The sequence below is a fragment of the Sciurus carolinensis genome, chromosome X (assembly GCF_902686445.1).
Source record: "Sciurus carolinensis chromosome X, mSciCar1.2, whole genome shotgun sequence".
NCBI lineage: Eukaryota > Metazoa > Chordata > Mammalia > Rodentia > Sciuridae > Sciurus > Sciurus carolinensis.
The window spans coordinates 1,182,058-1,207,942 of record NC_062232.1 but is presented as its reverse complement, the minus strand read 5'-3'; the positions used below and the strand labels follow the sequence as shown (position 1 = coordinate 1,207,942).

At 56.0% G+C, this 25,885-nt stretch overlaps 1 protein-coding gene across 3 annotated transcripts in view; it reads left to right on the top strand.

The window, feature by feature from the left end:
* Positions 1-25,885, top strand: part of Dhrsx (dehydrogenase/reductase X-linked) — a 91,151-nt gene that overhangs the window by 41,777 nt on the left and 23,489 nt on the right. For all 3 annotated transcript variants that reach the window (XM_047536441.1, XM_047536438.1, XM_047536439.1), the window contains one exon: positions 20,840-20,941. In XM_047536441.1, the coding sequence (XP_047392397.1) occupies positions 20,840-20,941 (102 nt within the window). The remainder of the gene's footprint in view (positions 1-20,839; positions 20,942-25,885) is intronic.

Below are 25,885 nucleotides of genomic sequence, written 5' to 3'. Positions count from 1 at the left end.
GATGTTCCACTAAGAGGTCGAGGCCAACCATACAATGGAGGATAATCTGCTCATATTGGCCTCCTGACCTCTGCCTCCACTGTAGACCAAAACATTCCAGTTGGTAAGATCCAAGATTCACGCCGAATTCAAATACACGTAAAAGTTCAAAATCATTCTCCAGTCTAGTTCGAGTCTTATTTCGACCCTTTTTTCCCCTGCTTGGCTTGGGGCACCCGATTCTTCAGGAGCTTGGTGATACAATGGTACGTGTGCAGCTGGTGCTCAATGGTGGATCGGGCCTGGACGTTTGAATGAACAGACCTGAGGTCAGACGTGAGTGTCAAGGTTCGAGTTTTGGGAAATCGGAGTCTGAAGGGCGGATCGCAGGGGTCAAAGCCTTCGCTCCTCCTCCTTCTGCACCAGGAGGTGGGAGTTGCCTAACCAGGAGGGACCGGAAGGTTCTGTCGTGTCCCTTGCTGCTGCTTGGTCCAGCCCGGGCGAGCGTGAGTGTCCGCGGAGGAGCCCACGGCTCATGAGCTCGGCAGCCGCCGGGTGAGCTCTTTTTACTCTGGGACTTGGAAGAAAGTCCACGCTGTGCCCAAAGGCAGAGAGGGCCGGCCAGATGGGCTCGGTGGGCCCTGTCAGACGCGGTGACTCTGCCTGCCCAGAGCTACAAATAGATCCCAGGTGACACAGGTGACTCAGAGACGCGGCTGGGGGTGGTGCTTCCACAGGGCAGTGAGGAGAGCGGACAGGCTTTGACCCCTGCGGTCATTAGGCTCCCAGTGAGTCCCAGGTTCCTCATCCCGCCTGTGTTTACTGGCTCTGCGGTGCAGGTAGCCATCTCTGCTCCCCGGGCCGCAGTCTGCAGCGTGCTGAGGACCAAGGGAATCTCTCGCCAGACCGGCGTGACCGCCATCATGACCTTGTAAGGCCGCCCTTCTCTCTGCAGGGCCGGGGACTTCCGCCTGCGTGAGGATGCGCAGCGAGGTGGCCCCAGCCCTCCGGCCTCTGCCTCCGTCTCCACGTGGCTCCTCCTCTGTGTCTGTGTCTCCTCTTCTGTCTCTTGTGAGGACACGGCCATGGCCTCAGGGCCACCCTGCCCAGGAGGAGCTCCTCTCAGGGTCCTGCACTCACTGCCTCTGCAGAGACCCGTGTCCACACCAGGTCCCCTGCACAGGTTCTGGGTCAAGATGTGGACAGGACCAGCCTCTTCCCATGGTGTCCAGCTGCCTCCACAGGCTCCAGGAGGCTCCTTCCTGCCTCTCCAGCTCCTGGGCTCCAGGCGGCCCTGGGCTGGTGGTCCCAGCCCTCCAGCCTCTGCCTCCGTCTCCACGTGGCTCCTCCTCTGTGTCTGTGTCTCCTCTTCTGTCTCTTGTGAGGACACGGCCATGGCCTCAGGGCCACCCTGACCAGGAGGAGCTCCTCTCAGGGTCCTGCACTCACTGCCTCTGCAGAGACCCCGTGTCCACACCAGGTCCCCTGCACAGGTTCTGGGTCAAGATGTGGACGGGCCAGCCTCTTCCCATGGTGTCCAGCTGCCTCCACAGGCTCAGGGAGGCTCCTTCCTGCCTCTCCAGCTCCTGGACTCCAGGCAGCCCTGGGCTGGTGGCCCCAGCCCTCCAGCCTCTGCCTCCATCTCCACGTGGCTCCTCCTCTGTGTCTGTGTCTCCTCTTCTGTCTCTTGTGAGGACACGGCCATGGCCTCAGGGCCACCCTGACCAGGAGGAGCTCCTCTCAGGACCCTGCACTCACTGCCTCTGCAGAGACCCCGTGTCCACACCAGGTCCCCTGCACAGGCTCTGGGTCCAGGTGTGGACAGGACCAGGCAGCGCTGGGCGGGTGGAGAGAGCAGCGTGAGGCGCGTAGCTGTTGGGTTTGCAGCGTGCGTGTCCGTCTGTCCCTCTCCGCACCCTTTGTCCCTGGGCACAGAGCTGGTGTCCTGCGCTGGTAAGAGCTGGGCGTCCTCCTCTCGGCGTGGACCTCCCGCGTTTCTGGGAACACGGACAGACCGACGGGAATATGGATGCAGAGCACGCGAGTGTGGGTCCCTCCCGGGAAGACAGGGCTCCTCTGCTTCTCCAGGCGGAAGGAATCGTTTCCCAGACCAGGTCCCCGACGTGCACCCTGGCCCTCGACGCCCGTCACACGTCCCACCTTCTCATTGCTCCTCGGCTTTTCGGCTTGTGTTCCCTAGTTTTCCCTCTCGTCTGCCCGGCGGTGACAAAGACAGAGTTTGGACAGAGGCTGAAAAGATGGGTCCACCCAGTCTTGAATTTCCAGTCTCCCCAACTGAGAGTGAAATGAACCTCTTTGCTTTATAAGGACCCACCTTCATGCGTTTTGTTATAGCAACAGAAAAGAGACCAAAACGGGGGCCTTTGGAGTTCCAGACTAGGAGTCGGGATAGAGGGCCACTCACTGATGGACTCAGCAATGGTCAGCGGTCCGTGAAGACAGTGGACTTCACGTCTAGCATAGACACTTAGGGTGGGAACAGCCAATGTTCTAGACAGTGACTGGGGCTCTCTTGGGGTGCAGTCGAATCCATGGACTCTCTGCCTCTAGTCTTCGTCTAACCTCCGGTCAGCCGGCCGGGGGAACTTCTTAGAAATGCCACTTCTCAGATCCCAGCCTAGGTGTGCACGGTGAAGGGCGCTGGGCACCCCACTTTCTGTTTCGAGAAGCCGTCCAGGTGATCTGGTGCACCCCGAGTCATTTCAGAACAACCCATCTCCTGAGTCCGAGAGATCCTCCCGGGAAAGAAAAGAACGTCCGTGAACCTCAGTTGGGATTGGCTACACCCCAGGGCTGTGTGGCTGGGACCCCCCGAACGTGATGGACCTGTTGTGTCACTCAAGCTGACAGGGTGAGGGAAGGAGAACCCAGAGCCTGTGTATCGGTCTGCTTTTTGATCCTCGGAGGGGTGCTCAGGTTGCGCACTGTGCAAAGGAGAGCGATCAGTTTTGCTCATCGTTTTGCAGCTCCGAGGGGCATGGTGGTGTCCTTGGAGGTGAGGTCTCCAAGGTGGAGGGTAGCTGAGCATTCGGGAAGGGTCAGCCGGGGTACCAGGAGGGCTTCCTTCATCCCGTGTCACCCGTGAGCGTAAATCAGGGTTCCATGATAATCCCTTTGTCCATTCCAAGGGCCTAGCGCTACACCCCACCTCTTAAGCATCCCACCCCTTCCAGCCCGCCATATTGAGGACCAAGCCTCCGACTTGGGAGCCCCGGGGGACACGTCCACCCCACCCCGAACCCCCGCCCCCTGGGGCGGGTGGTGGATTCGACGAGATGGAGGAGAACGGCTTCCATAGTCTTCTTTCCCGTTTCCCCCCAAGGCAATTCACCTTGTGGCCAGGTAAATGTCACCCCCGGTGTCCGAGATGAGAAGGTCACATTTTTCCATAAGAAAATGTGTTTGATAAAGAAAATTCCAGAAGCGGCAGGGAAAGGAGAGAGGGATGGCACGTCCTTACCTCCTGCAGATGGAACCCCAGGACTTGGTGGCGCCACGGGCCTCAGAGCCAAAGAAGAGTCAGGGAAGTTTTCACGGGAAAAGAAAACACCAAAAAAAAATAGCCCAATGTCAAAAACATGGCGTCCCATGACTCAGAGGCGCGAGGGGTTCGCGGCAGGAACACCACAGGGGTCAGACCTTCCCCGAGGCCATGCAAGTCAACGGGAAATGGAAGCGTCCTCCTCCCGATGGCGGTCACTTAGAAAGGTCGGGGTGAGCGGCCGCACGGATGATGGTGGAGTTAAAGATTAATGGATGGACTGTTCCCGTTTAAAAATAGGACAAGAAATTAAGTCTGAAAAAAAAGAGTCAGAGAAATGTTTTTACATAAAAGGTCCAAAGGCAAAGCAAAGTCCTTGGATTGGAGGACTCGAGTCTAAAACCGGTTCTCAGTGCAGTCGGTAGGGGTTGTTCCTCGTCCCCGGCAGCAGCTGTGATTCCGTGGAATGTTCTAGAAATGCTGTGCACCCTGCCGAAGGAGAAGATGCAGCCGGCGGTTCATCTCGGTCAAGAAGGTCGACGTCTTGACCAAGGTCCTTGAGAGGTGGACTCTAACTGACCTGCCTGGTCACTGTCCTTTTTCCCAGAGTCCATGCTGCCCCCCGGGTTTTTGGTGGAAGCTGAGGTCCACCGGCCGGTGGCTGGGACCAGCCGGGCAGGAGGTGGGTTGTGGCTCCGTGACCAAACTCTCATTCAAGTCTGGACACAAGACTCCAGGGAGCCACGGCTCTGAGTTAGATCTGGGATGTCACCCAAAGCCTCCCCTGTTGCAGGGCCGGCCTCCGAGAGACCGAGTTTCAGAACCACTTCTTGTGGGAGGCTGTAGGGACAGGAGGGCCCCGACCTCATCTGCAGATTAATCCCCTGATGGACCCATAGCCGCGTGAACTGTCGGAGGCAATGGAAGATGCAGCCTGAGATCTCTGACCACAGCCTGAGATCTCTGAACCTTTCCTCCGTTAAGTCCATTTTATCAGGTATTTTGTTACAGTAACAGAAAGCCAACCGACACATCCGGCCATGCCGGAGTCTGAAGGTGCGACATTTGATGATGGAATCTGGTCTTTTGGGATCCGGGGGCAGTTTCTACCCCTTGAGTGATTTCTGCAGCGGTCCAGTGACCAGGGAGGGTTTAGGATGCTGGAGGAGAGAGCAGGGTGAGAGCTGTTTGAGGAACGTGTTCCCCCGGAGAGCTGGCAGAAGTGAAAACATACGCGCCCTGGAACACATAGCATCAGCCCAATAACCAACTGCTCGTTCAATCAAACGTTGACGGAGCTCAAAGGCTGAGCATCGTAATACGGCCATGCAATATACGTGCCTGTGTTTTTCCTGCCTACCGGCACAGAAGAGCAAACAGAAACAGAATCATTTCAAAGGCACGTAGCTTCTCTGCTTTGCCCGTGTGAATTTCAGCACTGAGGCTGAGACGTGGGTTTTCTCAGGGGGAAATAAATCACAGGAGCAAAGAAACAACAGAAAGGCTGCGAGACAGGAACAGAGAACTGTCTGCTGCCTTCTCGTGAACGTGCTGGCTCACGGCTCCCTGTTTAATAGAGGGAGACCCCGCCTTCCTGCTGTCAGCCGACTCCTGCCAATTTTGGCTCAGCGAGATGTCGTTTGGTTTTGTGGAAGACCTAACGCGTCGCCTGCCAAAGGGTACGTGGTGAATAAACGTTAGACAACAAGAACAGGGGCCTCGAGCCGGGGCAGGGTCTCCCCGTGACTTGGATCTCTGCTTCCCTGAGGAAATCAAGTGGGAGTTTAAGCCCCTCATCAAATATTTCCAGTTGCCGGCTGCCGAAGGGTGATCCCAAGAAATCTCCGTCTGGAATGTTCTCACCAGAGACCAACAGATGCAGATGGAAATATTTCGATGCATGTGTGGGATCAACACTAAGAGTGATGGTTGGATGTGAGCTGTCGCTCAAAAGCTCACGCGTGAGACGATGCAAGAAGGCTCAGAGGTGAAATGATCAGATTATGAGAGGTGTAAACTAATAGTGGATTAATCCAGTTGATTGGACCAACTGGGTGGTGAATGTAGGCAGGTGGTGTGGCTGGAGGAGCTGGGTCACTGGGCACCTGCTTTTGGGATTTATAGTTAGTCCCTGGTGAGCAGAGCTCTCTCTGCTTCCTGGTGCCACGTCCTGAGCTGCTCTCCTCCTCCAGGCCCTTCCACCATTTTGTTCTGCCTCACCTTGGGCCAGAGACATAGAGTCGGCCCACCATGGACTGAATCTCTGAAACCATGAGTTGATATAAATCAGGTGGTGGCTGTAGGCAGGTGGGGTGTGGCTGGAGGAGCTGGGTCACTGGGGACATGACTTGGGGACTATATCCTATCCCTGGCTCCCTGGGGACTATATCCTGTCCCTGGCTCCCTGGGGACTATATCCTGTCCCTGGCTCCTTGGGGACTATACCCTGTCCCTGGCTCCCTGGGGACTGTATCCTGTCCCTGGCTCCATGGGAACTATATCCTGTCCCTGGCTCCATGGGGACTGTATTCTGTCCCTGACTCCATGGGGACTATATCCTGTCCCTGGCTCCTTGGGGACTATATCCTGTCCCTGGCTCCTTGGGGACTATATCCTGTCCCTGGCTCCCTGGGGACTATATCCTGTCCCTGGCTCATGGGGACTATATCCTGTCCCTGGCTCCTTGGGGACTATATCCTGTCCCTGGCTCCCTGGGGACTATATCCTGTCCCTGGCTCCATGGGGACTATATCCTGTCCCTGGCTCCATGGGGACTGTATTCTGTCCCTGACTCCATGGGGACTATATCCTGTCCCTGGCTCCTTGGGGACTATATCCTGTCCCTGGCTCCTTGGGGACTATATCCTGTCCCTGGCTCCTTGGGGACTATATCCTGTCCCTGGCTCCATGGGGTTTATATCTGGTCCCTGGTGAGCAGAGCTCTCTCTGCTTCCCGGTGCCACGTCCTGAGCTGCTCTCCTCCTCCAGGCCCTTCCGCCATTTTGTTCTGCCTCCCCTTGGGCCAGAGCCATGGAGTCGGCCCACCATGGACTGAGCCTCTGACACCATGAGCCGCAGATCACCTTGCTGCTCGACACTGCAGGTCTTTCCGTCACAGCAGCAGACAGCTGACGGAGCACTAGGAACAGCCTTAGGGAGCCAGTCTGGAGCTGGATCGGGTGGGCTGCTGCTGGGTAATGGGCCACAGCCCAGGAAGACTCCGGTGGGTGGAGGGCATAGCTGGCATTTGCAATTCAGTCCTTCCTCCTTGTCCCCCTGTCCTGAGTCTGTAGATTGACTGAACTTTCTGTTTACCAAACCTGGAAGAGCCCCTGCGTTGAGTGCTGCAGGTGGACTCCCATCCTCTTCCCTGAGCGCTAGCATCTCGCACGCAGCGTCTGCATGGCGCTCGGTGTTGTTGGGAGATGGCTTGAAACACACAGGATGCTGTGCGGGTGTCGTGCACAAATGCAGCACTGTTCTGTCCCAGGCGGGTGAGCGTGCTTGGGTTTTGTGATCGGGCGGCGTCCTGCAAACAGCCTCCTTAGGAAGTCACGCTGTCCCCCAGGAGACTGAGGTGACCATATACAGTGTGTCCCTCTCCGTGCAGCTCCCGGCATTCGGTGTGATCTGATTACCAGGAACTGTCACGGAGCCAGGGAGCCCCACGTACCCTCCCCAAGCCAGGAGCTCGTTGGGCTAATTAAAAATCCAATTGTAAAAGTGCTGTGAAAATATCCCCGGGGCCGCCCTCCTCTGGGGCTCTGGCCGCGTTTCTCCGGGGGACTCCTCGCTGCGTCCTCTGCCGTCCCCTGCGCTCCTCATCCCCTCGAGAGCCTGGCCGTGGAGCTTCATTCTGCTTAACTGGTCCTTTGCTCCCCCGCATCTGGCGCCATTGCCTTACCTTCCTGGGAAGTCCCTCCCCGGCTCTGCCAGCGCTCCTTGGTGCTCCAGAGCAGGAGCAAGTGCCACGGGTGATCTTCTCCTGGGAGGTCTTGAGCGCTGACGGCTGAGAACGTCCCATCCGGCGACCCGGCGGCCGTTGCTGTCCTTGACCTCGTCACGCAGATGAGAAAACCAGACCATCCGCGGGAATGGCGGGCAGAGGGCGTGTGCGAGCCCGGCCACCCGCGGACGCTCCTGCCACGTGGTCCCCTCCGCCTCCTGCTGACCCGCAGCTCTCTGTATCTGAGACACTCAGAACGGCCTGCGTGGAGCTTCATCTGTTGCCTCCCTCTTCTCCCGGTGCCCGTTCAAGAGCTGTCCCCACATGATCCTCGCGATCGCTGTCGTTACCTCCTCCTTCCTGTCCTTCCCCCACCAGCCTCTGCTTGACCTCCAAGTCCACACGTCTGAAATCATGGCGCTCTCTGAGTTGGTTGTCCCCGAATGGATCATTCTGTCTCTGGATCCAGTGGGAGGTGCTCCTGGGCTCCAGGGGGGCGTGATCTCTAGCGCTGGGTCCTGGGATCTGGTGGCTGTGGGCGCCATTGGTAACCAGCACGTTTCCACGTATCTATATCTGGTTCAGAGAGCTTTGTCATTGTCGTGACCAAAAGACCAAAGAGAACAATGTAGAGGAGGAAAAGTTAACCTGGGGCTCATGGTTTCAGAGGTTCAGTCCATGGTGGGCGACTCCATGGCTCTGGCCCAAGGTGAGGCAGAACAAAATGGCGGAAGGGCCTGGAGGAGGAGAGCAGCTCAGGACGTGGCACCAGGAAGCAGAGAGAGCTCTGCTCACCAGGGACCAGATCTAAACCCCATGGAGCCAGGGACAGGATATAGTCCCCAAGGAGCCAGGGACAGGATACAGTCCCCAAGGAGCCAGGGACAGGATATAGTCCCCAAGGAGCCAGGGACAGGATATAGTCCCCAAGGAGCCAGGGACAGGATATAGTCCCCAAGGAGCCAGGGACAGGACATAGTCCCCATGGAGCTAGGGACAGGATATAGTCCCCAAGGAGCCAGGGACAGGATATAGTCCCCATGGAGCCAGGGACAGGATATAGTCCCCAAGGAGCCAGGGACAGGATATAGTCCCCAAGGACCCAGGGACAGGATATAGTCCCCAAGGAGCCAGGGACAGGACATAGTCCCCATGGAGCCAGGGACAGGATATAGTCCCCAAGGAGCCGGGGACAGGATGTAATCCCCAAGGAGCCAGGGACAGGATATAGTCCCCAAGGAGCCAGGGACAGGATAGAGTCCCCAAGGCATGTCCCCAGTGACCCAGCTCCTCCAGCCACACCCACCTGCCTACAGACACCACCCGGTTAATCCATTCAAGTGGATTAATCCACTGATTAGTTTAAAACTCTCCTAACCAATCATTTATCCTCTGAATATTCTTGCTTTGTCTTGCACATGAGCTTTTGGGTGACACGTCACCTCTAAACCGTAACATGTCATTTCTAACATAAGCTTATTGCCCTGGGATATGCCAGAGACCTTCTAGTTCCAGAGAACTTCATCCTCTTTTACCTGGAATGCTTGGGACCAAAAGCGTTTCACATGTGTTTTGATTTTTCAATATCTACACGTGCACAGTGGAATCTCTTCTGCATGGGACCTAAGTGTAAGCGCACAATTGATTTTTCATTGGTGCATTATAAGTGTGCATAACTGATTGTTTTGCATGGATTGCATTAGCGGATTTTAGAGAGGACGACCCACGACCACTTAGGGCAACTTCCTCAGGTGGGGGAGATTCGGGTTTGAAGGTCACGTGAATGTCATTCTCGGGATTAACTCTCACAGGCTAGTGCACCTTGCTGTGTTTAAATGACAGCTCGTCATATCATGGGATCATTTGGTGTTTCTAAGACTATGGCCACTTTTTTGACGATGGAGCCGTCAGCGGAGGAGCCCAGGCGGGCTGAGTCTGGTGGGCTGTGGAGCCTCCGTCTGTGGGGCTGGGGTTTGGGTGCGACTCAGGTGTGTCCAGTTGGATTCGTGTGCTGGGAGTCTGGTCCTGGATTGGGTCATGTTAAAAGGTGGTGTGGTCTGAAAGAGGGGAGGTCCGTTGGCGAGTGGCCTTCAAGGGATCAGCGTCGTTCCTGGAGGCTTCAGCTCTGCTCTGACTCCCTGTCTCCGGTGGCTGCCTCTCCCTCTGAGATGCCTCCCCATGGTGATACCTTCTGCCAAGTCCTGCACCACAGCTGGTGTGACGTGGTTTGGACTTTCGGCGTTCAAAAGTGGGATCTAGCCCAACCTCTCGTCCTTAGAAGGGACCTAGCCTCGAGTGTTTTGCTACGAGTTAGAAAGCAGACCGATACACGTTGGCCGTTCTGCAACTGAGGACGGCCCGGGTGTCCATCCACATGGTTCTGAGCACTGTCGGCCATCTCCAGGAGCTGAGCAGGTCGTCCGTAGCCTTGGACCACAACCAACAAACTACTAGTGGCATCAACGTCACCACCATCACCACGTTGTTGGCATGACCCAGCTTTGGGGAACTCAGCTCTGCCTCTGGGGTACCAAAGATCAACAGTTGGATGGATACCAATATGGCGCTCGAACCTCAGTATCCAAAGGCATCATGGTGACCCCAGTTCCATGGCACCTCCTTAGGGAAGCCTTCTCTGAAGTCCCCAAACAAAGCCTTGTCTTTGAGCCCATTTGACACTCATCTCATCGGTTCCTTGGATCTAGTATTTCATTTCCTCCCATCTGAGTTCTGTGCTGACCGCCATTTGCAATTTCGCCGAATGGCTGATTTGCTCAACGAGGGAGAAGCCGTTTGTGAATGAACGTCACCCTCTGGTTTATCTCTGTGAACCTGTAACGTCAGTTAGCTGAGCAGGTACTATAGTGATTTGCATTTCTGTGGGGTTGAAAGATGTCAGGTGCCATGACCTCTCTAGACACCGGTCAGTGTTCACTCATTTCATCTCCCCAGCAATGTTTTCAGGTGAGAATCAACACTGTGTCCATTTCATAGACATGAAATCTGCCGCAGGACTGAGGACTGGTGACTGAGATGGAAGAGGTCAAGTGAGTCGCCTGTTCGTCACGCAGACAGCGAGGGGGTGAGGCCGGGACCTGGACGCTGCCCTCGGACTCTGTTTTCTGAGCTCGTACCGCGTGTGCACCTGGGAAGCGTCCGTCCTGGCTAAGACTCATCCTGGGTGGGAAGCACAGCCCTGCACCTCGCATCCGAGTCCCGACAGAGGAAGACGCCACCTCTTCTGTCTCTTGTGAGGACGTGGCCATGGCCTCAGGACCACCCTGACCAGGAGGAGCTCCTCTCAGGTTCTGCACTCACTGCCTCTGCAGAGACCCTGTGTCCACACCAGGTCCCCTGCACAGGTTCTGGGTCAAGATGTGGACAGGACCAGCCTCTTCCCATGGTGTCCAGCTGCCTCCACAGGCTCAGGGAGGCTCCTTCCTGCCTCTCCAGCTCCTGGGCTCCAGGTGGCCCTGGGCTGGTGGCCCCAGCCCTCCAGCCTCTGCCTCCATCTCCACGTGGCTCCTCCTCTGTGTCTGTGTCTCCTCTTCTGTCTCTTGTGAGGACACGGCCATGGCCTCAGGGCCACCTGACCAGGAGGAGCTCCTCTCAGGGTCCTGCACTCACTGCCTCTGCAGAGACCCGTGTCCACACCAGGTCCCCTGCACAGGTTCTGGGTCCAGATGTGGACAGGACCAGCCTCTTCCCATGGTGTCCAGCTGCCTCCACAGGCTCTAGGAGGCTCCTTCCTGCCTCTCCAGCTCCTGGGCTCCAGCCCCAGCCCTCCAGCCTCTGCCTCCGTCTCCACGTGGCTCCTCCTCTGTGTCTGTGTCTCCTCTTCTGTCTCTTGTGAGGACACGGCCATGGCCTCAGGGCCACCTGACCAGGAGGAGCTCCTCTGAGGGTCCTGCACTCACTGCCTCTGCAGAGACCCCGTGTCCACACCAGGTCCCCTGCACACTCACCAGACATCAGGACTTAGGGTCATTCTTGCAGAGAACACTGTTCATTTCATGGCCGTCATTGAGTTTTGGGGTATGAGGAGCAAACGTCCGGAGCTCGTCCTTCTCTCCCTTCTCTCCGGCAGCTTCTGGGACCTGCGTCCTGCCTGCCTGGTCAGAACTGCCCACTGGTACGGTCTTCTCTGTTCCCTCGCTCCCACACCTTCTTCGGTCCCGTCGCGGGGGCTGGACTGAGCTGTCACTGGGAATTTCTCCACTGCATTATGTAGGAGGAAACTGCTTCTTGTAAAAATAAGGAAAAAAAAAATAAGGCTTGTAAATACAGCCGGCCGAGGGACCAGGCTCTAGAGTCGAGCGAAGCTGTGGCCATTTGCAGACAGACCCAAACGAGCCTGGTGAGTCTCCCTCGCCTGCTTCGCGGGAAGACCGTCCACCCTGATGGACAGATCCGGCCGCGCCTTAATGAGCACTCTGGGACCACAGAAGCTAAATGACGGGGAAAATTGCTGTGAACCTCGGCGAGATCCTAGTCACTCGGGGCAGATGCTGGAACCTCGTCGGGCCCTGGGGGCGCGTGCCCAAGGAGGTGGGGCCCGGCCTTCACCTCGCCCGGAAAGTGCCGTGACTTCGGAGGAGGATGCAACAAATTGGGGTCCTTTCATCTTCTCCTTCGTGGTAGACAGAAGAGCCCAGGAGGCAGAGCGTGCTGGACGCGTGTCTTTATTCCCGTCCGCCTCCTCCCGGAACTCTGTCAGCTGATGCAGCTGAGGCAGAGCCGTCAGTGGCTACGGGAGTCCAGCTGCGGGTGGACGGAGAGAGCAACCACACAGAGAAGGAAATACACTGTCCCGCTCTTCGATCATCAATTACAGGTGCACACCGGTCCTCCCGGCCGCTCAGGAGGCTGAGGCAGGAGGACGGCAAGTTGGAGGCCAGCCTCAGCAACTTAGCGAGGCTGTAAGCAACTTAGTGAGCTCCTGTCTCAAAATGAACTATAAAAAGGGCTGGGGAGGTGGCTCAGTGGTGAAGTACCCCTGGGTTCCATCCCTGGTACTTAAAAAAAAAATGCTCAGTCTTATTAGTGAAACTCGTCTCTACCCCTTATTTTTGTGAGAGAAGCTTGGAGCTTTCCAAATATATCACCGTGTACTGGGCTCCGACTGCTCCGGAGAACTGCTGAATTCCGTGCCCCGTGGCACTGGGGTTTGGTCCTGGGGGCTGTGCCTTTTGGAGTGGGGCTCTCTGCCTCCTCTGCCTCACCACGAGGAGTCCAGCAGCCCTGGGAATTCTGCGGGGTGTTCCCACCAGCGAGAACGCTCTCAGCAGATTCAGCCTCTTGACCTTGGATTTCAGAGGGTAAGAAAGAAACTTCTTCATCCGTCACCCAGCCTGCGGTATTTGCTGACAGCATCCAAAGGCAGACTGAGATGCCATCGTAAACAACAGATGGTCTCGGGGAGGTGACGCATTCTCCAGTTCCCGTGGTGCCGTGAGCATTTTTAAGATCCTGGGATATTTAGGGCGTTTCATTATCGCCTCTATGTCGGAAAAGTTGAACGTAACTAAGATTTATTCAGAAAGTTTATGAGGAAAGGAAGAGGCAGGGGTCTAAAAGGAAATGTGGGATTGTTTGTGGGAAGCGAGAAATTCAGTCCACACACCGACCACTAGCAGAACCTGAAGACACAGCTTGATGCCATCCGGAGATCGTAGGGCACTGGAAATAACATGCCTTATACTTTGATTGGTACCAATTCGGTGCCAGGACTGGGGACATAGCCACCATATGCAGAAAGCAGTATCCAGTCATTGAATGGACCTGGGATGGAGTCGCCATATGCATTAGGTAGTACTGAGTCTTTGAATGGATCTGGGATGGAGGTGCCATATGCATTAGGTAGTACTGAGTCTTTGGGGACCTGGGATGAGCCACCATATGCATTAGGTAGTACTGAGTCTTTGAATGGATCTGGGATGGAGCCACTGTATGCATTGAATAGTATTGAGTCTTTGAATGGATCTGACATAGAGCTGCCATATGCATTCAGTAGTACTGAGTCTTTGAATGCACCTGGGATGGAGCTGTCATATGCATTAGGTAGTACTGAGTCTTTGAATGGATCTAGGATGGAGCCATCACAGGCACTGAATAGTACTGAGTCTTTGATTGGACCTGGGATGGAACCATCATATGCATCAGGTAGTACTGAGTCTTTAAATGGGCCTGTGATAGAGCCACCACATACACTGAATAGTACTGAGCCTTCGAATGGACCTGGGATGGAGCCATCATATGCATTAGGTAGTACTGAGTCTTTGAATGGATCTGGGATGGAGGTGCCATATGCATTAGGTAGTACTGAGTCTTTGAATGGATCTGGGATGGAGCCACTGTATGCATTGAATAGTATTGAGTCTTTGAATGGATCTGACATAGAGCTGCCATATGCATTCAGTAGTACTGAGTCTTTGAATGCACCTGGGATGGAGCTGTCATATGCATTAGGTAGTACTGAGTCTTTGAATGGATCTAGGATGGAGCCATCACAGGCACTGAATAGTACTGAGTCTTTGATTGGACCTGGGATGGAACCATCATATGCATTAGGTAGTACTGAGTCTTTAAATGGGCCTGTGATAGAGCCACCACATACACTGAATAGTACTGAGCCTTCAAATGGACCTGGGATGGAGCCATCATATGCATTAGGTAGTACTGAGTCTTTGAATGGATCTGGGATGGAGGTGCCATATGCATTAGGTAGTACTGAGTCTTTGAATGGATCTGGGATGGAGCCACCGTATGCATTGAATAGTACTGAGTCTTTGAATGGATCTGACATAGAGCTGCCATATGCATTCAGTAGTACTGAGTCTTTGAATGGACCTGGGATGGAGCCGCCATATGCATTAGGTGGTACTGAGTCTTTGAATGGACCTGGGATGGAGCCACCATTATTCACTGAATAGTACTGAACATTTGAATGGACCTGGGATGGAGCCGTCATATGCATTAGGTAGTACTGAGTCTTTGAATGAACTTGGGATAGAGCCACCATATGCATTAGGTAGTACTGAGCCTTTAAATGGACCTGGGATAGAGCCACCATTATTCACTGAATAGTACTGAGTGTTTGAATAGACCTGGGATGTAGCCACCATTTGCTTTGAATGGACCTGGGATGTAGCCACTATTTGCATTGAATAGTACTGAGTCTTTGAATGGATCTGGAATGTAGCCACCATATGCATTGAATAGTACTGAGCCTTTGAATGGGCCTGGGATGGAGCCATCATATGCATTAGGTAGTACTGAGTCTTTGAATGAACTTGGTATGGAGCCACCATATGCATTAGGTAGTACTGAGTCTGAATGGACCAGGGATGGAGCCATCATATGCATTAGGTAGTACTGAGTCTTTGAATGGATCTGAGATAGAGCTGCCATATGCATTCAGTAGTACTGAGTCTTTGAATGGACCTGGGATGGAGCCACCATATGCATTAGGTGGTACTGAGTCTTTGAATGGACCTGGGATGGAGCCACCATTATTCACTGAATAGTACTGAACATTTGAATGGACCTGGGATGGAGCCGTCATATGCATTAGGTAGTACTGAGTCTTTGAATGAACTTGGTATGGAGCCACCATATGCATTAGGTAGTACTGAGTCTGAATGGACCAGGGATGGAGCCACCATTATTCACTGAATAGTACTGAACATTTGAATGGACCTGGGATGGAGCCGTCATATGCATTAGGTAGTACTGAGTCTTTGAATGAACTTGGGATGGAGCCACCATATGCATTAGGTAGTACTGAGTCTTTGAATGGACATGGAATGGAGCCACCATATGCATTAGGTAGTACTGAGCCTTTGAATGGACCTGGGATGGAGCCACCATTATTCACTGAATAGTACTGAGCCTTTGAATGGACCTGGGATCGAGCCACCATTATTCACTGAATAGTACTGAGCCTTCGAATGGACCTGGGATGGAGCCGTCATATGCATTAGGTAGTAATGAGTCTTTGAATGAACTTGGTATGAAGCCACCATATGCATTAGGTAGTACTGAGCCTTTGAATGGACCTGGGATGGAGCCACCATTATTCACTGAATAGTACTGAGCCTTTGAATGGACCTGGGATGGAGCCAGCATTATTCACTTAGAGTACTGAGTCTGTGGACCTCAGTGCACATACTAGGGTCACACGCGCACTGAGTAGTGCTGAGTCTCTTTCTGGACTGGATAGAGAGTCCCATATGCCCTGAGCGGCACTCAGTTTTGGGAGGACCAGGGACAGAGCTGCCATGTGCTGCACTGCTCTTCTTACTGGATCAGCCTCGGCTGCGTATGGCATGACAAGTGTCGGTTATGAAACGGAGGGGACAGACGTGCCGTGTGCCCTGAATGGTCCTCGGTCACCGACGGACCCTGGGAGAAGGCGGTTGCCGCCCACGCTGAGCCGAACCGTGTCGTGGCCGGGAGCCAGCTGTAGACTCACGGTCTGCGTTTGCCCCGGGAGGACCAGGTGGTGAACATGTGGAGCCTTCCGTGCTGCGGTCTCCATAGCGATCGCTCAGCATCCGCACGGGCGGCGTGACCATGCGCCAGGGAGACTCGACTGCTGGACGCCGGAATTTGCATTTGGTACTTCCCACAAAATCCGATGGCTCCCTTGATCTCTCTTTGAAAACCGGTCGTTTCGAATACGTGGACTCCATCCTGGGTTTCGGGGTGCTGTTCGGAGCAGGCAGGGCTGGCTTCTGCGTGGGTTCTAACCTGGTCAGTCTGCCCCTCGTATTTTTGTGGCACTACCCTGTTCCCTGGAGAAGCGTCTTCTTTCGCCCAAAGACTTCTCTCCCACCCAGAGGGTCTTCTGGCGGATGCTTGGATTTCACGCCAGCCCACACCCTCCTGGCTGCTCCCCTGTGCTCTGCATCCAGGCAGGTCATCCATTTGACCTGGATGTCCTTCAGAACGCTTCCGGGTCAGGATGCCTCTCCTTTTCTCAGCACTTCCTGTTGTTTTTGTGATAATAATGGCATCCGTATCCACCTAGACTTTGAAGTTGGAGAACTGAGAGTAAGTCCCCAGGCCCCTCTGCCTCCCCAACCCTTCCTGCAGACGGGTCCATCTGCTTGGAGAGGCATCTCAGCCAACAGCCTCGGCCTCTTCGTGTCTGCATGGCGTCTTGCTGGGACCGTTGCAGTAGACCCCTCTGTGGGATCCGAGCCCTCAGCCGCTCTCATTCAATCTGGATTCAGGTTTATTGTGCTTTTCAGATAATAAGTGTGACCTTGCTCTTGTTCCTTTGGAGGGGTGTCCGGGGCAGAACCGGGCACTCTGCCCTTAGGAAGCTGGCAGGGCATATCCAGTTGGCTCCACATCCTGGGTTGACCCGGCCCCAGCTTAGTTAATCCTCTTGCCATCTCCTGGACACGCCGTAGTCTCGGGGGCTCCTCCCTTGCCCTCTGGGGCATCCTCCTCTCTCTACCCAATAGGCAGGTTCTTCTGCCATTTTACTAGTGCACTGCATGGATTGCTGGGTACAGCCGGCTTGGCTTTCTTTTTTTTTTTTCTCTTTTTCTTTTTTCTTTCTTTTTTTTCTGGTACCAGGGATTTGAAACCCAGGGGCGCTTAACCACCGAGTCCCATCCCCAGTCCTTTCTATTTTTTATTTCCAGGCAGGGTCTCACTGAATTGTTTAAGGCCTCGCTCAGTTGCTGAGGCTGGCCTCCAACTTGCAATCCTCTGGTCTCAGCCTCCCAAGCTGCTGGGAGTACAGGTGTGCACCACTGCGTCTGGCTGGCGGAATGAGTTTCAGGAGCCCTTAACGTGTGAAGACGTGTCTGAGTAGACAACCTCCCTGGAAATCATCTTAGGACTTCTTAGTTTTCTTGCTAAACAGCCTGGCTTTTCTGAACCCCTGGGGTAAGCTTTCTCTTCTATGTTTCCTTTTTCTGGGGGAGGGAACCAGGGATTGAACGCGGGGGCACTCGACCCTTGAGCCCCCTCCCCAGCCCTATTTTGCACTTTATTGAGAGACAGGGTCTCACTGAGTTGCTTAGGGCCTCGCTTGGGCTGAGGCTGGCTTTGAACCCTCGATCCTCCTTCCTCAGCCTCCCGAGCCGCTGGGATGACGGTTATGAGCCACCACGCCCGGCCACCTTTCCCTCCTGGACAACACTGATTTTTCCAGTGTTTTCTATCACAACAATGTGAACATTTAAAAATCACCTTGACTTTCTTTTCACATATTAAGTTTTTTTCTTTTCTGAATGCACACGGTCCTTGCAGGCTCGGCCGAAGCCATCAGCCCGAGTTCTTTGTGTCCGGGTGGGATTCTCCCTTCTTGGAAAACCTGAAGGGACCTGCCGAACACCATGGAAGCCCGTTCCCTTCCCTGCATGCTGGGCCTTCCTCGTTTTTTTCCTATTTCTCTTATGAGCACTGGTCTGATTAGAACCAGCTTCTTGCTTAGACTTTTCACTAACCAGTATTTTCTTGGGAAAAAAAAAAAAGTTCTTTCCTGGAGATTTTGACACCGAGGTCCTGGATTTAGCGTCACTCTGCTCTGACAACCAGCAGGAACCTGTCACCATGGGGCGGTCCTCTTGGGGTCCTTGCTGGTCTGCAGGTTTGCACATTGGCATTAACAGCCCTTCCCTGGCGTCCTGGGCAGGTGATGGGCAGGGTCCGTCAGTCACCCCGGCTGCAGAGCCCGGTGGGAGCAAAGTCCCTGCTCTCGGCCTGTCCCGAGGGCAGGCGCCGGGGGACCCGCCCCTGACCCCGTCACTTCCCTGGGACAGAAATGCTGGGGTCACTGTGTTCGGTGGCCCCGGGGACTCTGCGCACGCAGGCTTCAGCTGGGGCGACGAGGTGGCTCTAAAATCAATGCGCCGGGTGGTCCCCGTCCCGTTCCCGGGGCTGGCGACTCGGGCCCCAAGGCGAAGAGGCCCAGCACGGAGTGCGGAGGAGGAGGGGCCTCCCGGCGCCCAGTCGGCATCGCGGACGTGCGTCCCCGCCCTGGCCAAGCCCTCCGACAACGAAGGGAGGCGGCGCTCGGCCACATTTCCCTCTGGACGCGGGGACCCGCGTCTCTGTGCCCTGGGAGACTCTCCGGCCGCCGGGCGCCTGCAGGACCGTGGTGCACGGACGACGCGCTCTCCGCGGCGCTGAGGACCTGCGCTGCGTGGCCTTCGTGGAAACTGCAGCAAAGCTTTCCAGCCCCCGGTCCCTGCCCTCCCGATCCTGTGTTAGGGCTCCCAGAGGAGCAGAGGCCACAGGAAGAGTGACGACAAACGGGATTTAGCTTAGAGGACCAGAGGCTGGAGAGTCCACATGCCCGTCTGCAGCTGGAGAGCTGGAGGAACCAGCAGCTGCTCAGTCCAAGAGGCAGAAGCCCCAGAACAAGAGGGATCTGCAGGGCTACCTAGTCCCAGACCAAGGCTTCTGGAAACTCCCTGGAGAATCCCTGGCAGAGTCCACTCTGGAAGAGTGAAGAAGCGAGAGTCCGATGTCCTCAGAGGATGGAAGCAGCCATCAAGAACCCGTTCAGGAAGAGCCGAGCTGCATCTGCACCTGCTTCCTGTTCTTCCAGCTTCTATTCCATCCTATTGGGCGGAGCTGCCCAGGCTGAGGGAGAGTCTGCACTTCAGTTGGCTCTCCCACATGCCAATCATCCCTAGACCCGCCCTCATGGACACACCCAGAGCCTCTTAATCATGGGCATCTCTCAATCCAACCAAGTCGACATTTCACATTAACATGAGCTCCCCTTGGGGTCCACCCGGAACCCAGTCTCCTCCCCCTCCTCTCCCAAGCCCTTGGATGAGTCCGTTTTCAGTTGCTATCGCAAAAACCCAGAGACCAGGTGACTTATGAACAATACTTTATGTGGCTCCTGGTGGTTCCAGAGGCTCAACATCCAAGGGCACGGAGCTGGTCACCTGGTGATGGTGTTGTGCAGAGCCTAAAGTGGCTCATGCCAGCCAGGGTCTCTCTTCTTATAAAGTCACTAATGCCACCATGCGGGGCTCACCCTCTGACCTCACCTCCCAAAGGGCCCACTAGAAAATACCATCAGCACCTGAGTTTGGAGGTCAGCTTTCCACCAGGGGGACTTATGGGGCACCCGTTCCAGCCACGCAGGGCTCCTGCCTCGGACCTCTGCACCCCTGCCATGGCCTCTGGCCTCCATCCTGCCCGGTCTGCACCCTCCCGAGCTCAGGGCGGGCTGTGGACGGCCTCTCCCGGCCTCGGACCTCCCTCTGGTGGTGTCAGTCATCTTGTTGACACAGAATATGCCCCTCCCCTGAGAATCGCCGCTCGGCAAATGGCGGCCGCTTTCCATTGGTTTTCGTTGCTTTGGCTCGTGTTTCTGGTATCGTTCTCTCCTACCTCTCTGGAAGCAAGAGTCCTGGAAGCAGGGTGAACGCTGAGCCGCCCCCCAGCCTCTGCGGGGGTTGCTCCCACCCTCCGGGCCGCCAGCATCCTGGGAAGCTCACGTGCTTTGCAGAACACGGTGCCGTCCACCTCCCCTCCCGAGTGTCCAGATGACTTGGAGCTCCTCCCCGCTGCTACCTAAGTAGCTGTTTTTCTGTATCGTTTGGGGAATGATGGCAATAAAAACATCCATGCCTGTTCCACACAATGGCGACTTTCTGAAATTTGCTTCCGATCCTCAGCCGCTTTCCTTTCTGCTCCTTCTCCTCCTCCACCTGCTGGCCCTCTCCTCACCTGACCTTGCAAGGTGGCTTCCTGGCGCATCCACCCTGTAGAAAGCCCCCTGACATGAGGGGTCCATCGCAACAGAAGGGAATCCACGGTGGCGGCCACCGCCATATTGGTTATCTCTGCTGCGTAACAACATCCAGCCGCTCCGACAGCCGCCGTGGGTGACCTCCCGTGTCCGTGGCTGGGTTTCTGAGCCCCACGGGCGTGAGTCCTGCACTGTGGATCCCACGCGGCTGTAGCTGGCCCGTCGCGTGGTCAGAGGTCCTCTCTGACCTCTGAGACGGGCTCATGTGGTCGTGGGCAGAATCCAGTTTCCTGCGTTCGCAGGTCTGGGGTTCTGAGGCTGTGGGCTGGGGGCTGCTCTCAAGTGGTCACCCCTAGGTTCTGGCCCAACATGGCAGCTCAGTCCATTGCCAGTGGGAGAATCTCTCCCTCTCTCTGCTCTTCCAACAAGAGGTCACGTCCCAAGGTGGCGTCCCAACGTCTCTTCCGCGTTCTGTCCCTCGCGGGCAAGCCACACCTCTCCCCCACTCTCAGGAAGAGGGGTCACTCTCTGGGGGTCACCTTGGGATGCAGCTGCCTCATTGTCCCCACCCGAGCTGTCCTGATCCAGGGCTCTTCCCTAATGGGAGCCATGCCAGCCTGCTTAGAAATGAGGCTCGCAGCAGGCTGGACACTAACCAGGTGTCCTTGTCCCTCTGCAGTGGAGTTTTTATACTGTGACCTGGCGTCCATGAGTTCCATCCGGCAGTTCGTCCAGAAGTTCAAGATGAAGAACATCCCTCTGCACGTCCTGGTGAACAACGGTAAGTTGCGTGGAGGCGGCTGCAAGCCAGGGCTGAACCCGGGCGCGTCGCGATCCCCTGCACGTCCCTGGGGGGCGTCGCGATCCCCTGCACGTCCCTGGGGCGCATCGCGATCCCCTGCACGTCCCTGGGGCGCGTCGCGATCCCCTGCACGTCCCTGGGGGTGAGGGAGCGTCTCTGGAGGCTGGTTGCCTGCTGAACTTCACGGCCGCACTTCACGGATGCAGCCGGCTCTCCTCATGAGCTTGATCCACTTTGGCAGGCTGCTTGGACGTGATGGCAGTACGTGGGGTGTGCTGGAGGTGTGGACGCGCCTATTGGGCTGTGGGGCACGGGGCAGCCACTAAGACTCGGATCCCAGGTCTCGTGGAATCCTGATCATGCTGCCAAGGGGCCATCGCCACGAGCTCTCCAGACGTCCACGGCCAACTCTCCTGGGTGGTGCAGCCAACGCCCACAAGGAGACGTGGACAGGCTCCATGTGCCCTGCTAACCTCACCCTGCCCGTCTTCTACGCCAGCCAGCTGAAGAAGAGGAGAAGGGGAAGGTGGAGGAGGAGGAGCATAAGGTGGAGGAGGAGGAGGAGGAGAAGAAGGTGAAGGAAGAGAAGGAGAAGGAGAAGATGGAAGAGGAGAAGGTGGAGAAGGAGGGGGAGGAGGAGAAGGTGGAGGAGGAGGAGGAAGAGAAGGAGAAACAGAAGAAAGAGAAGGAGGAGGAGACAAAGAAGAGGAGAAGGTGGAGGAGGAAGAACAGAGGAAAGAGGAGATGGAGGAGGAGGAGAAACAGAAGAAGAGAACAAGGAGGAGAAGGAGGAAGAGAAGGTGGAGGAGGAGAAGGAGAAGGAGAAGGTGAAGAAGGAGAAGGAGAAGGTGGAAGTGGAGAAGGAGAAACAGAAGAAAGAGGAGAAGGAGGAGGAGACGAAGAAGAGGAGGAGAAGGTGGAGGAGGAGGAACAGAAGGAAGAGGACCGAGTGACCTTCTGCGTCCACTTTCCCTCCTCCGTGCTGACGACGTGCCCGTCCATTACCGTCTCCCCACGAAATCAATGTGACCAGGCTTTTCTTGTAAGAAGTACCCGGGACGCTGCCCAGGATGGGAGCGCAGTCAGGAAGGTCGCCAAGTGGAATCCACACGCAGCCCAGAGCTGTAATCCCCCAACCGAAGTGCCCGGCGCCACCACGGAGCTCTGCACTCCCAGACCAGGCCCGGGGGCGCGGAAGGGAAGAAGGCCATAAAGAGCAGGGACACCGAGCGGGAGCCCGTGGAGGCGCCACCGTCCTTTCCTACACGGGAAGTGTTGCTGCAGCGACTCCGCTTTCGACACAGAGGGAAAGGAACCGCGGGCGCAGTGCGGTCACTGGTGCAATTGCCCGGTTGGGACCCTAGTAATCCAAGACGGCTCCCCGCCCACATCCTTAACTGTCACATCGCAAGCCCTCTCGCCATCTGAGGCGCCGCCGTCACAGATTCGGGTCAGAAGGTGGACATGAGGCCGGGAGTGCCCTTCCTCCTCAGGAGGCTGTGGCACTTGTCCACCTGATTCTCGCTCCCGAGGCTGGCTTGCTGCCACCTCCTCCTCCCCTCCTCCTTCCCGGGCTCCCCTTCCAGTCTTCCTCCTCTTTCCGCTCCGTTTTCTCCTCCTCCTTTGATTCCTCCTCCTCAACCTTCCACTCCTCCTTCTCCTCTTGTCTCCTCCTCCTCCTCTTTCTTCTGTTTCTTCTCCTCCGCCTTCTCCTCCTCCTCCTCCTCCTCCTCCACCTTCTCCTCCTCCACCTCTTCCTCCTCCTCCTTGTTCTCTTCTCTCTTCTGTTTCTTCTCCTCCACCTTATGTTCCTCCTCCTTCTCCTCCTCCCTCTGTTCTTCCTCCTCCACCTTCTCGTTCTCCTCTTCTTTGTCTTTTCCTCCTCCTTCCTCTGTTTCTTCTCCTCTACCTTCTGTTTCTCCTCCTCCTTTATCTTCTCCTCCTCCTCCTTCTCCTCCTGCTCCTCCTCCTTCTCCACCTTCTCCTTCTGCTCCTCCTGCTTTTCCTTCTCCTCCTCCTCCTGCTCCTCCTTCTCCACCTTCTCCTCCTCCTCCTTCCTCTTCTGTCTTAATGTGTTTGATCTTCTATAAAATAAAGTTCATTGGCAGTGAGAGAGAGCAGCCCATATGCATCCTTCTTAAATCCACACTTTACTTTCAAGTTTTCACAATAGACTTTAATGGGTGCATTATTATTAAAACAGTGAGGCTCATCGTGACGTATTTGTATGAGCAACTAAGATCATTGGCTCGATGTCACTGCCCAGCTCTCTCCTTTCCCTCTCTTCCTTCCTCCTCTCGATCCCTGTCCTCTACTCTATGGGACAGCCTTCTCTGTTTATCAAATTCATTTTTCCCCTTCTTCCTGTCTCGCTTCTATATGAGAAAAAACACGTGGCCCTTGACCATCCATGTCCGGCTTATTTTAACATAACATTCTGCAGCTCCATCCATTTTCCTGCAAATGGTACAATTTCATTTTTCTCGGCTGCGTGATATTCCATCGTGTGTGTGCAGCACACGGTCTTCATCCCCCTCGGCTGAAGGACACCTTGGCTGGATCCATGGTTGGGTCGTGCCTGGTGCTCCGTGGACGTGGCGTGCGAGGCTCCCTCTGGCTGAGAACAAGCACTCTTCAGGATGAAGGCTGAGGCCACCTGGTGGCCCTGGTACTTTCAGGAACCTCCACTCCGTAGTCCATGGTGGTTCTGCTGATTTACAGTCCTGCCCACGGTGCGAAGCTGTGTCTTTTCTGCCCACGCTGTCCTGCGTTGACCACTGCCTGTGTTCTCAGTGACCGCTGTCCCTGCTGGAGCATGGCAGCCTCTAAAGGAAGGCCCGTGGTCATCAGTGGTGCATAGAGTCAGAGAAGGGCCAGGAGGACCGGGCAGCTCCCCTGCCAAACGTCCTTTTTCCCTCATCATATTTAACAGCCTGGGTCATTAGTGGCAGGGACCCTCCTCCCAGGGCCCTTAGAAAGGATAAGACAGGACCATAGCGAGAGGCAGACCTCCCGGGACTTCTTACCGTCTCCGTCCAACCTTTCATCTGCCAAGAAGCAGAACAGAGGCGGACGTTCCAGCTCTGGGATGGGAGACCCTTGCTGGGAAACCGGTAGAGTTCCCCTTTTCAGGGCTGCGTATCGGTCCATGGCGACCGCCCAAGAGGCCCGAGGGGAAAGTGGCTCCATCGTCGGCCACCTCAGAGAGGACGCCCGTGTTCCTGCCTCGGGTCCCTCTTCTTTTCCTGGGTGGATCTGAGAGCCGGCACGCGCTGGGCTCTCCGAACGGCAGCCTTCTGCGGACGGCCGAACGTGACCGCTGCCCGGCGTCTCGCGTCCTCTCTTCCGCACGTTGGCCTCTGTCTCTGTCTCTCTGTCTCTCACGCCCATCCCTTTCTCTCCGTCCTCCCGGCTCCTCTCCAGCTCTGGACCTCCTGCCTCCTTCTTTCCGCAACGTCCCTTCTGCCCAGGGACGGTCACATATTTGCAGGTCCTGGAGACGCGGGCGTGGCCATCTCTGGGGCAGTATCGAGTCTCCCGTGTGGAATCAGGACGCTCAGCCCTGAGGGCTCGGCCGGGTCGGCTGCTGGTGGCTACAGGGACGTCAAGGCCAGGCAGGCCCAGCAGGGGCTCGGCCGGAGGAGCCCAGATGCTCAGGGTGAGGTCGCCGGTGTCCCCGGGATGGACACCCACTGTCCACTCCCCCGGGTGGCCCAGGCAGGAGGCCGGGGGAGCCCAGAGACGCAGACAGGGTGCTCCCTGCAGAACAGAGCCTCAGAGACTGGTCCTGACTCAGAGGAAGCACAGGGGCTCCCTGGGTTGCACGCTTGGTCAGCCGACCTGGACTCCTGCCCCTCACCGTCCAGGCTGAACCCCTGAGCCACACGCCCGGCCCTTTTAATTTTATAGAGACAGGCTCTCCCTAAGCTACTGCGACCTCACTAAGTGGTTGAGGCTGGCCTCCAACTTGTGATCCTCCGGCCTCAGCCTCCCGAGCCACCGGGATCACCAGTGTGCCCCACAGCACCCCCGCCCCCTGCACTTGGAAGCACCTTCTCAGACCTAGCAGAACCCCGAGTTCCGACCCGTCTTTTGCAGTTCTTGAAGGAAGCCGTCTAGCGTTTGCCAACATCGAACTGATCGCAGGAGAGCCGGTCTGTGCATCTGCCGGTCTTTTAAAAATACACCTCCGTTTTCTCTTCCCGCCTCTCCTGGGTGCCGACTGGTCAGTTCTCTAGATAATCCATCAAATGCGAGGATCATGCATGATGCACCTCGTGGAGAACCAGCTCCGTATGGATGGTTTATTCACAGCGAAATCCTGCTCATCTGCCTTCCCCTGGCCGGGGGAAAACGGATAGAGTTTGGATAACCCCGAGGCTTCCGTTTGGATTATTCCGCGGAACGCTAGCGGAGGGATTTCCCGCCATCGAGCCCTGCTCCTGGTTATTCCCCCCATGGAAGCAAAGCGTCGTCCACAGGCACCGTGGAGGGGCAGCCGAGCTCGCAGGGCCGGGAACACGGTGCCGGCGGGTTTGGGGCTGGTTCTGATCACGCACTGGTCCTGGTGACGCCCGGCCGTGCAAGGGTCTGTTTGGACACAAGTCCAGTGCATCCCTCCAGGGGCCTGGGTGTGGCCAGCGTGGGGTGTGGCCTGTGTGTCCAGGGCAGAGACCTCGCAGGAGAGATGGAGAAAGCTTCTCCCCACGCCCAGCACAGACCCAAGGAGAAGCGTCTGCTGTACGCCCACAGTTCACTGCGATCCACCGGCACACGCAAATAAGGGTCCGTGTGCGTCTCAGTCACACACACAAAATATTCCTGCACAGGTACAAACACGCATCGTGTCTAAGAAGGACACACAAAGATTGAGATGCACTGACCAGTGCGCTCACGCCGACAGATACGTATGCAAAGGCCAAG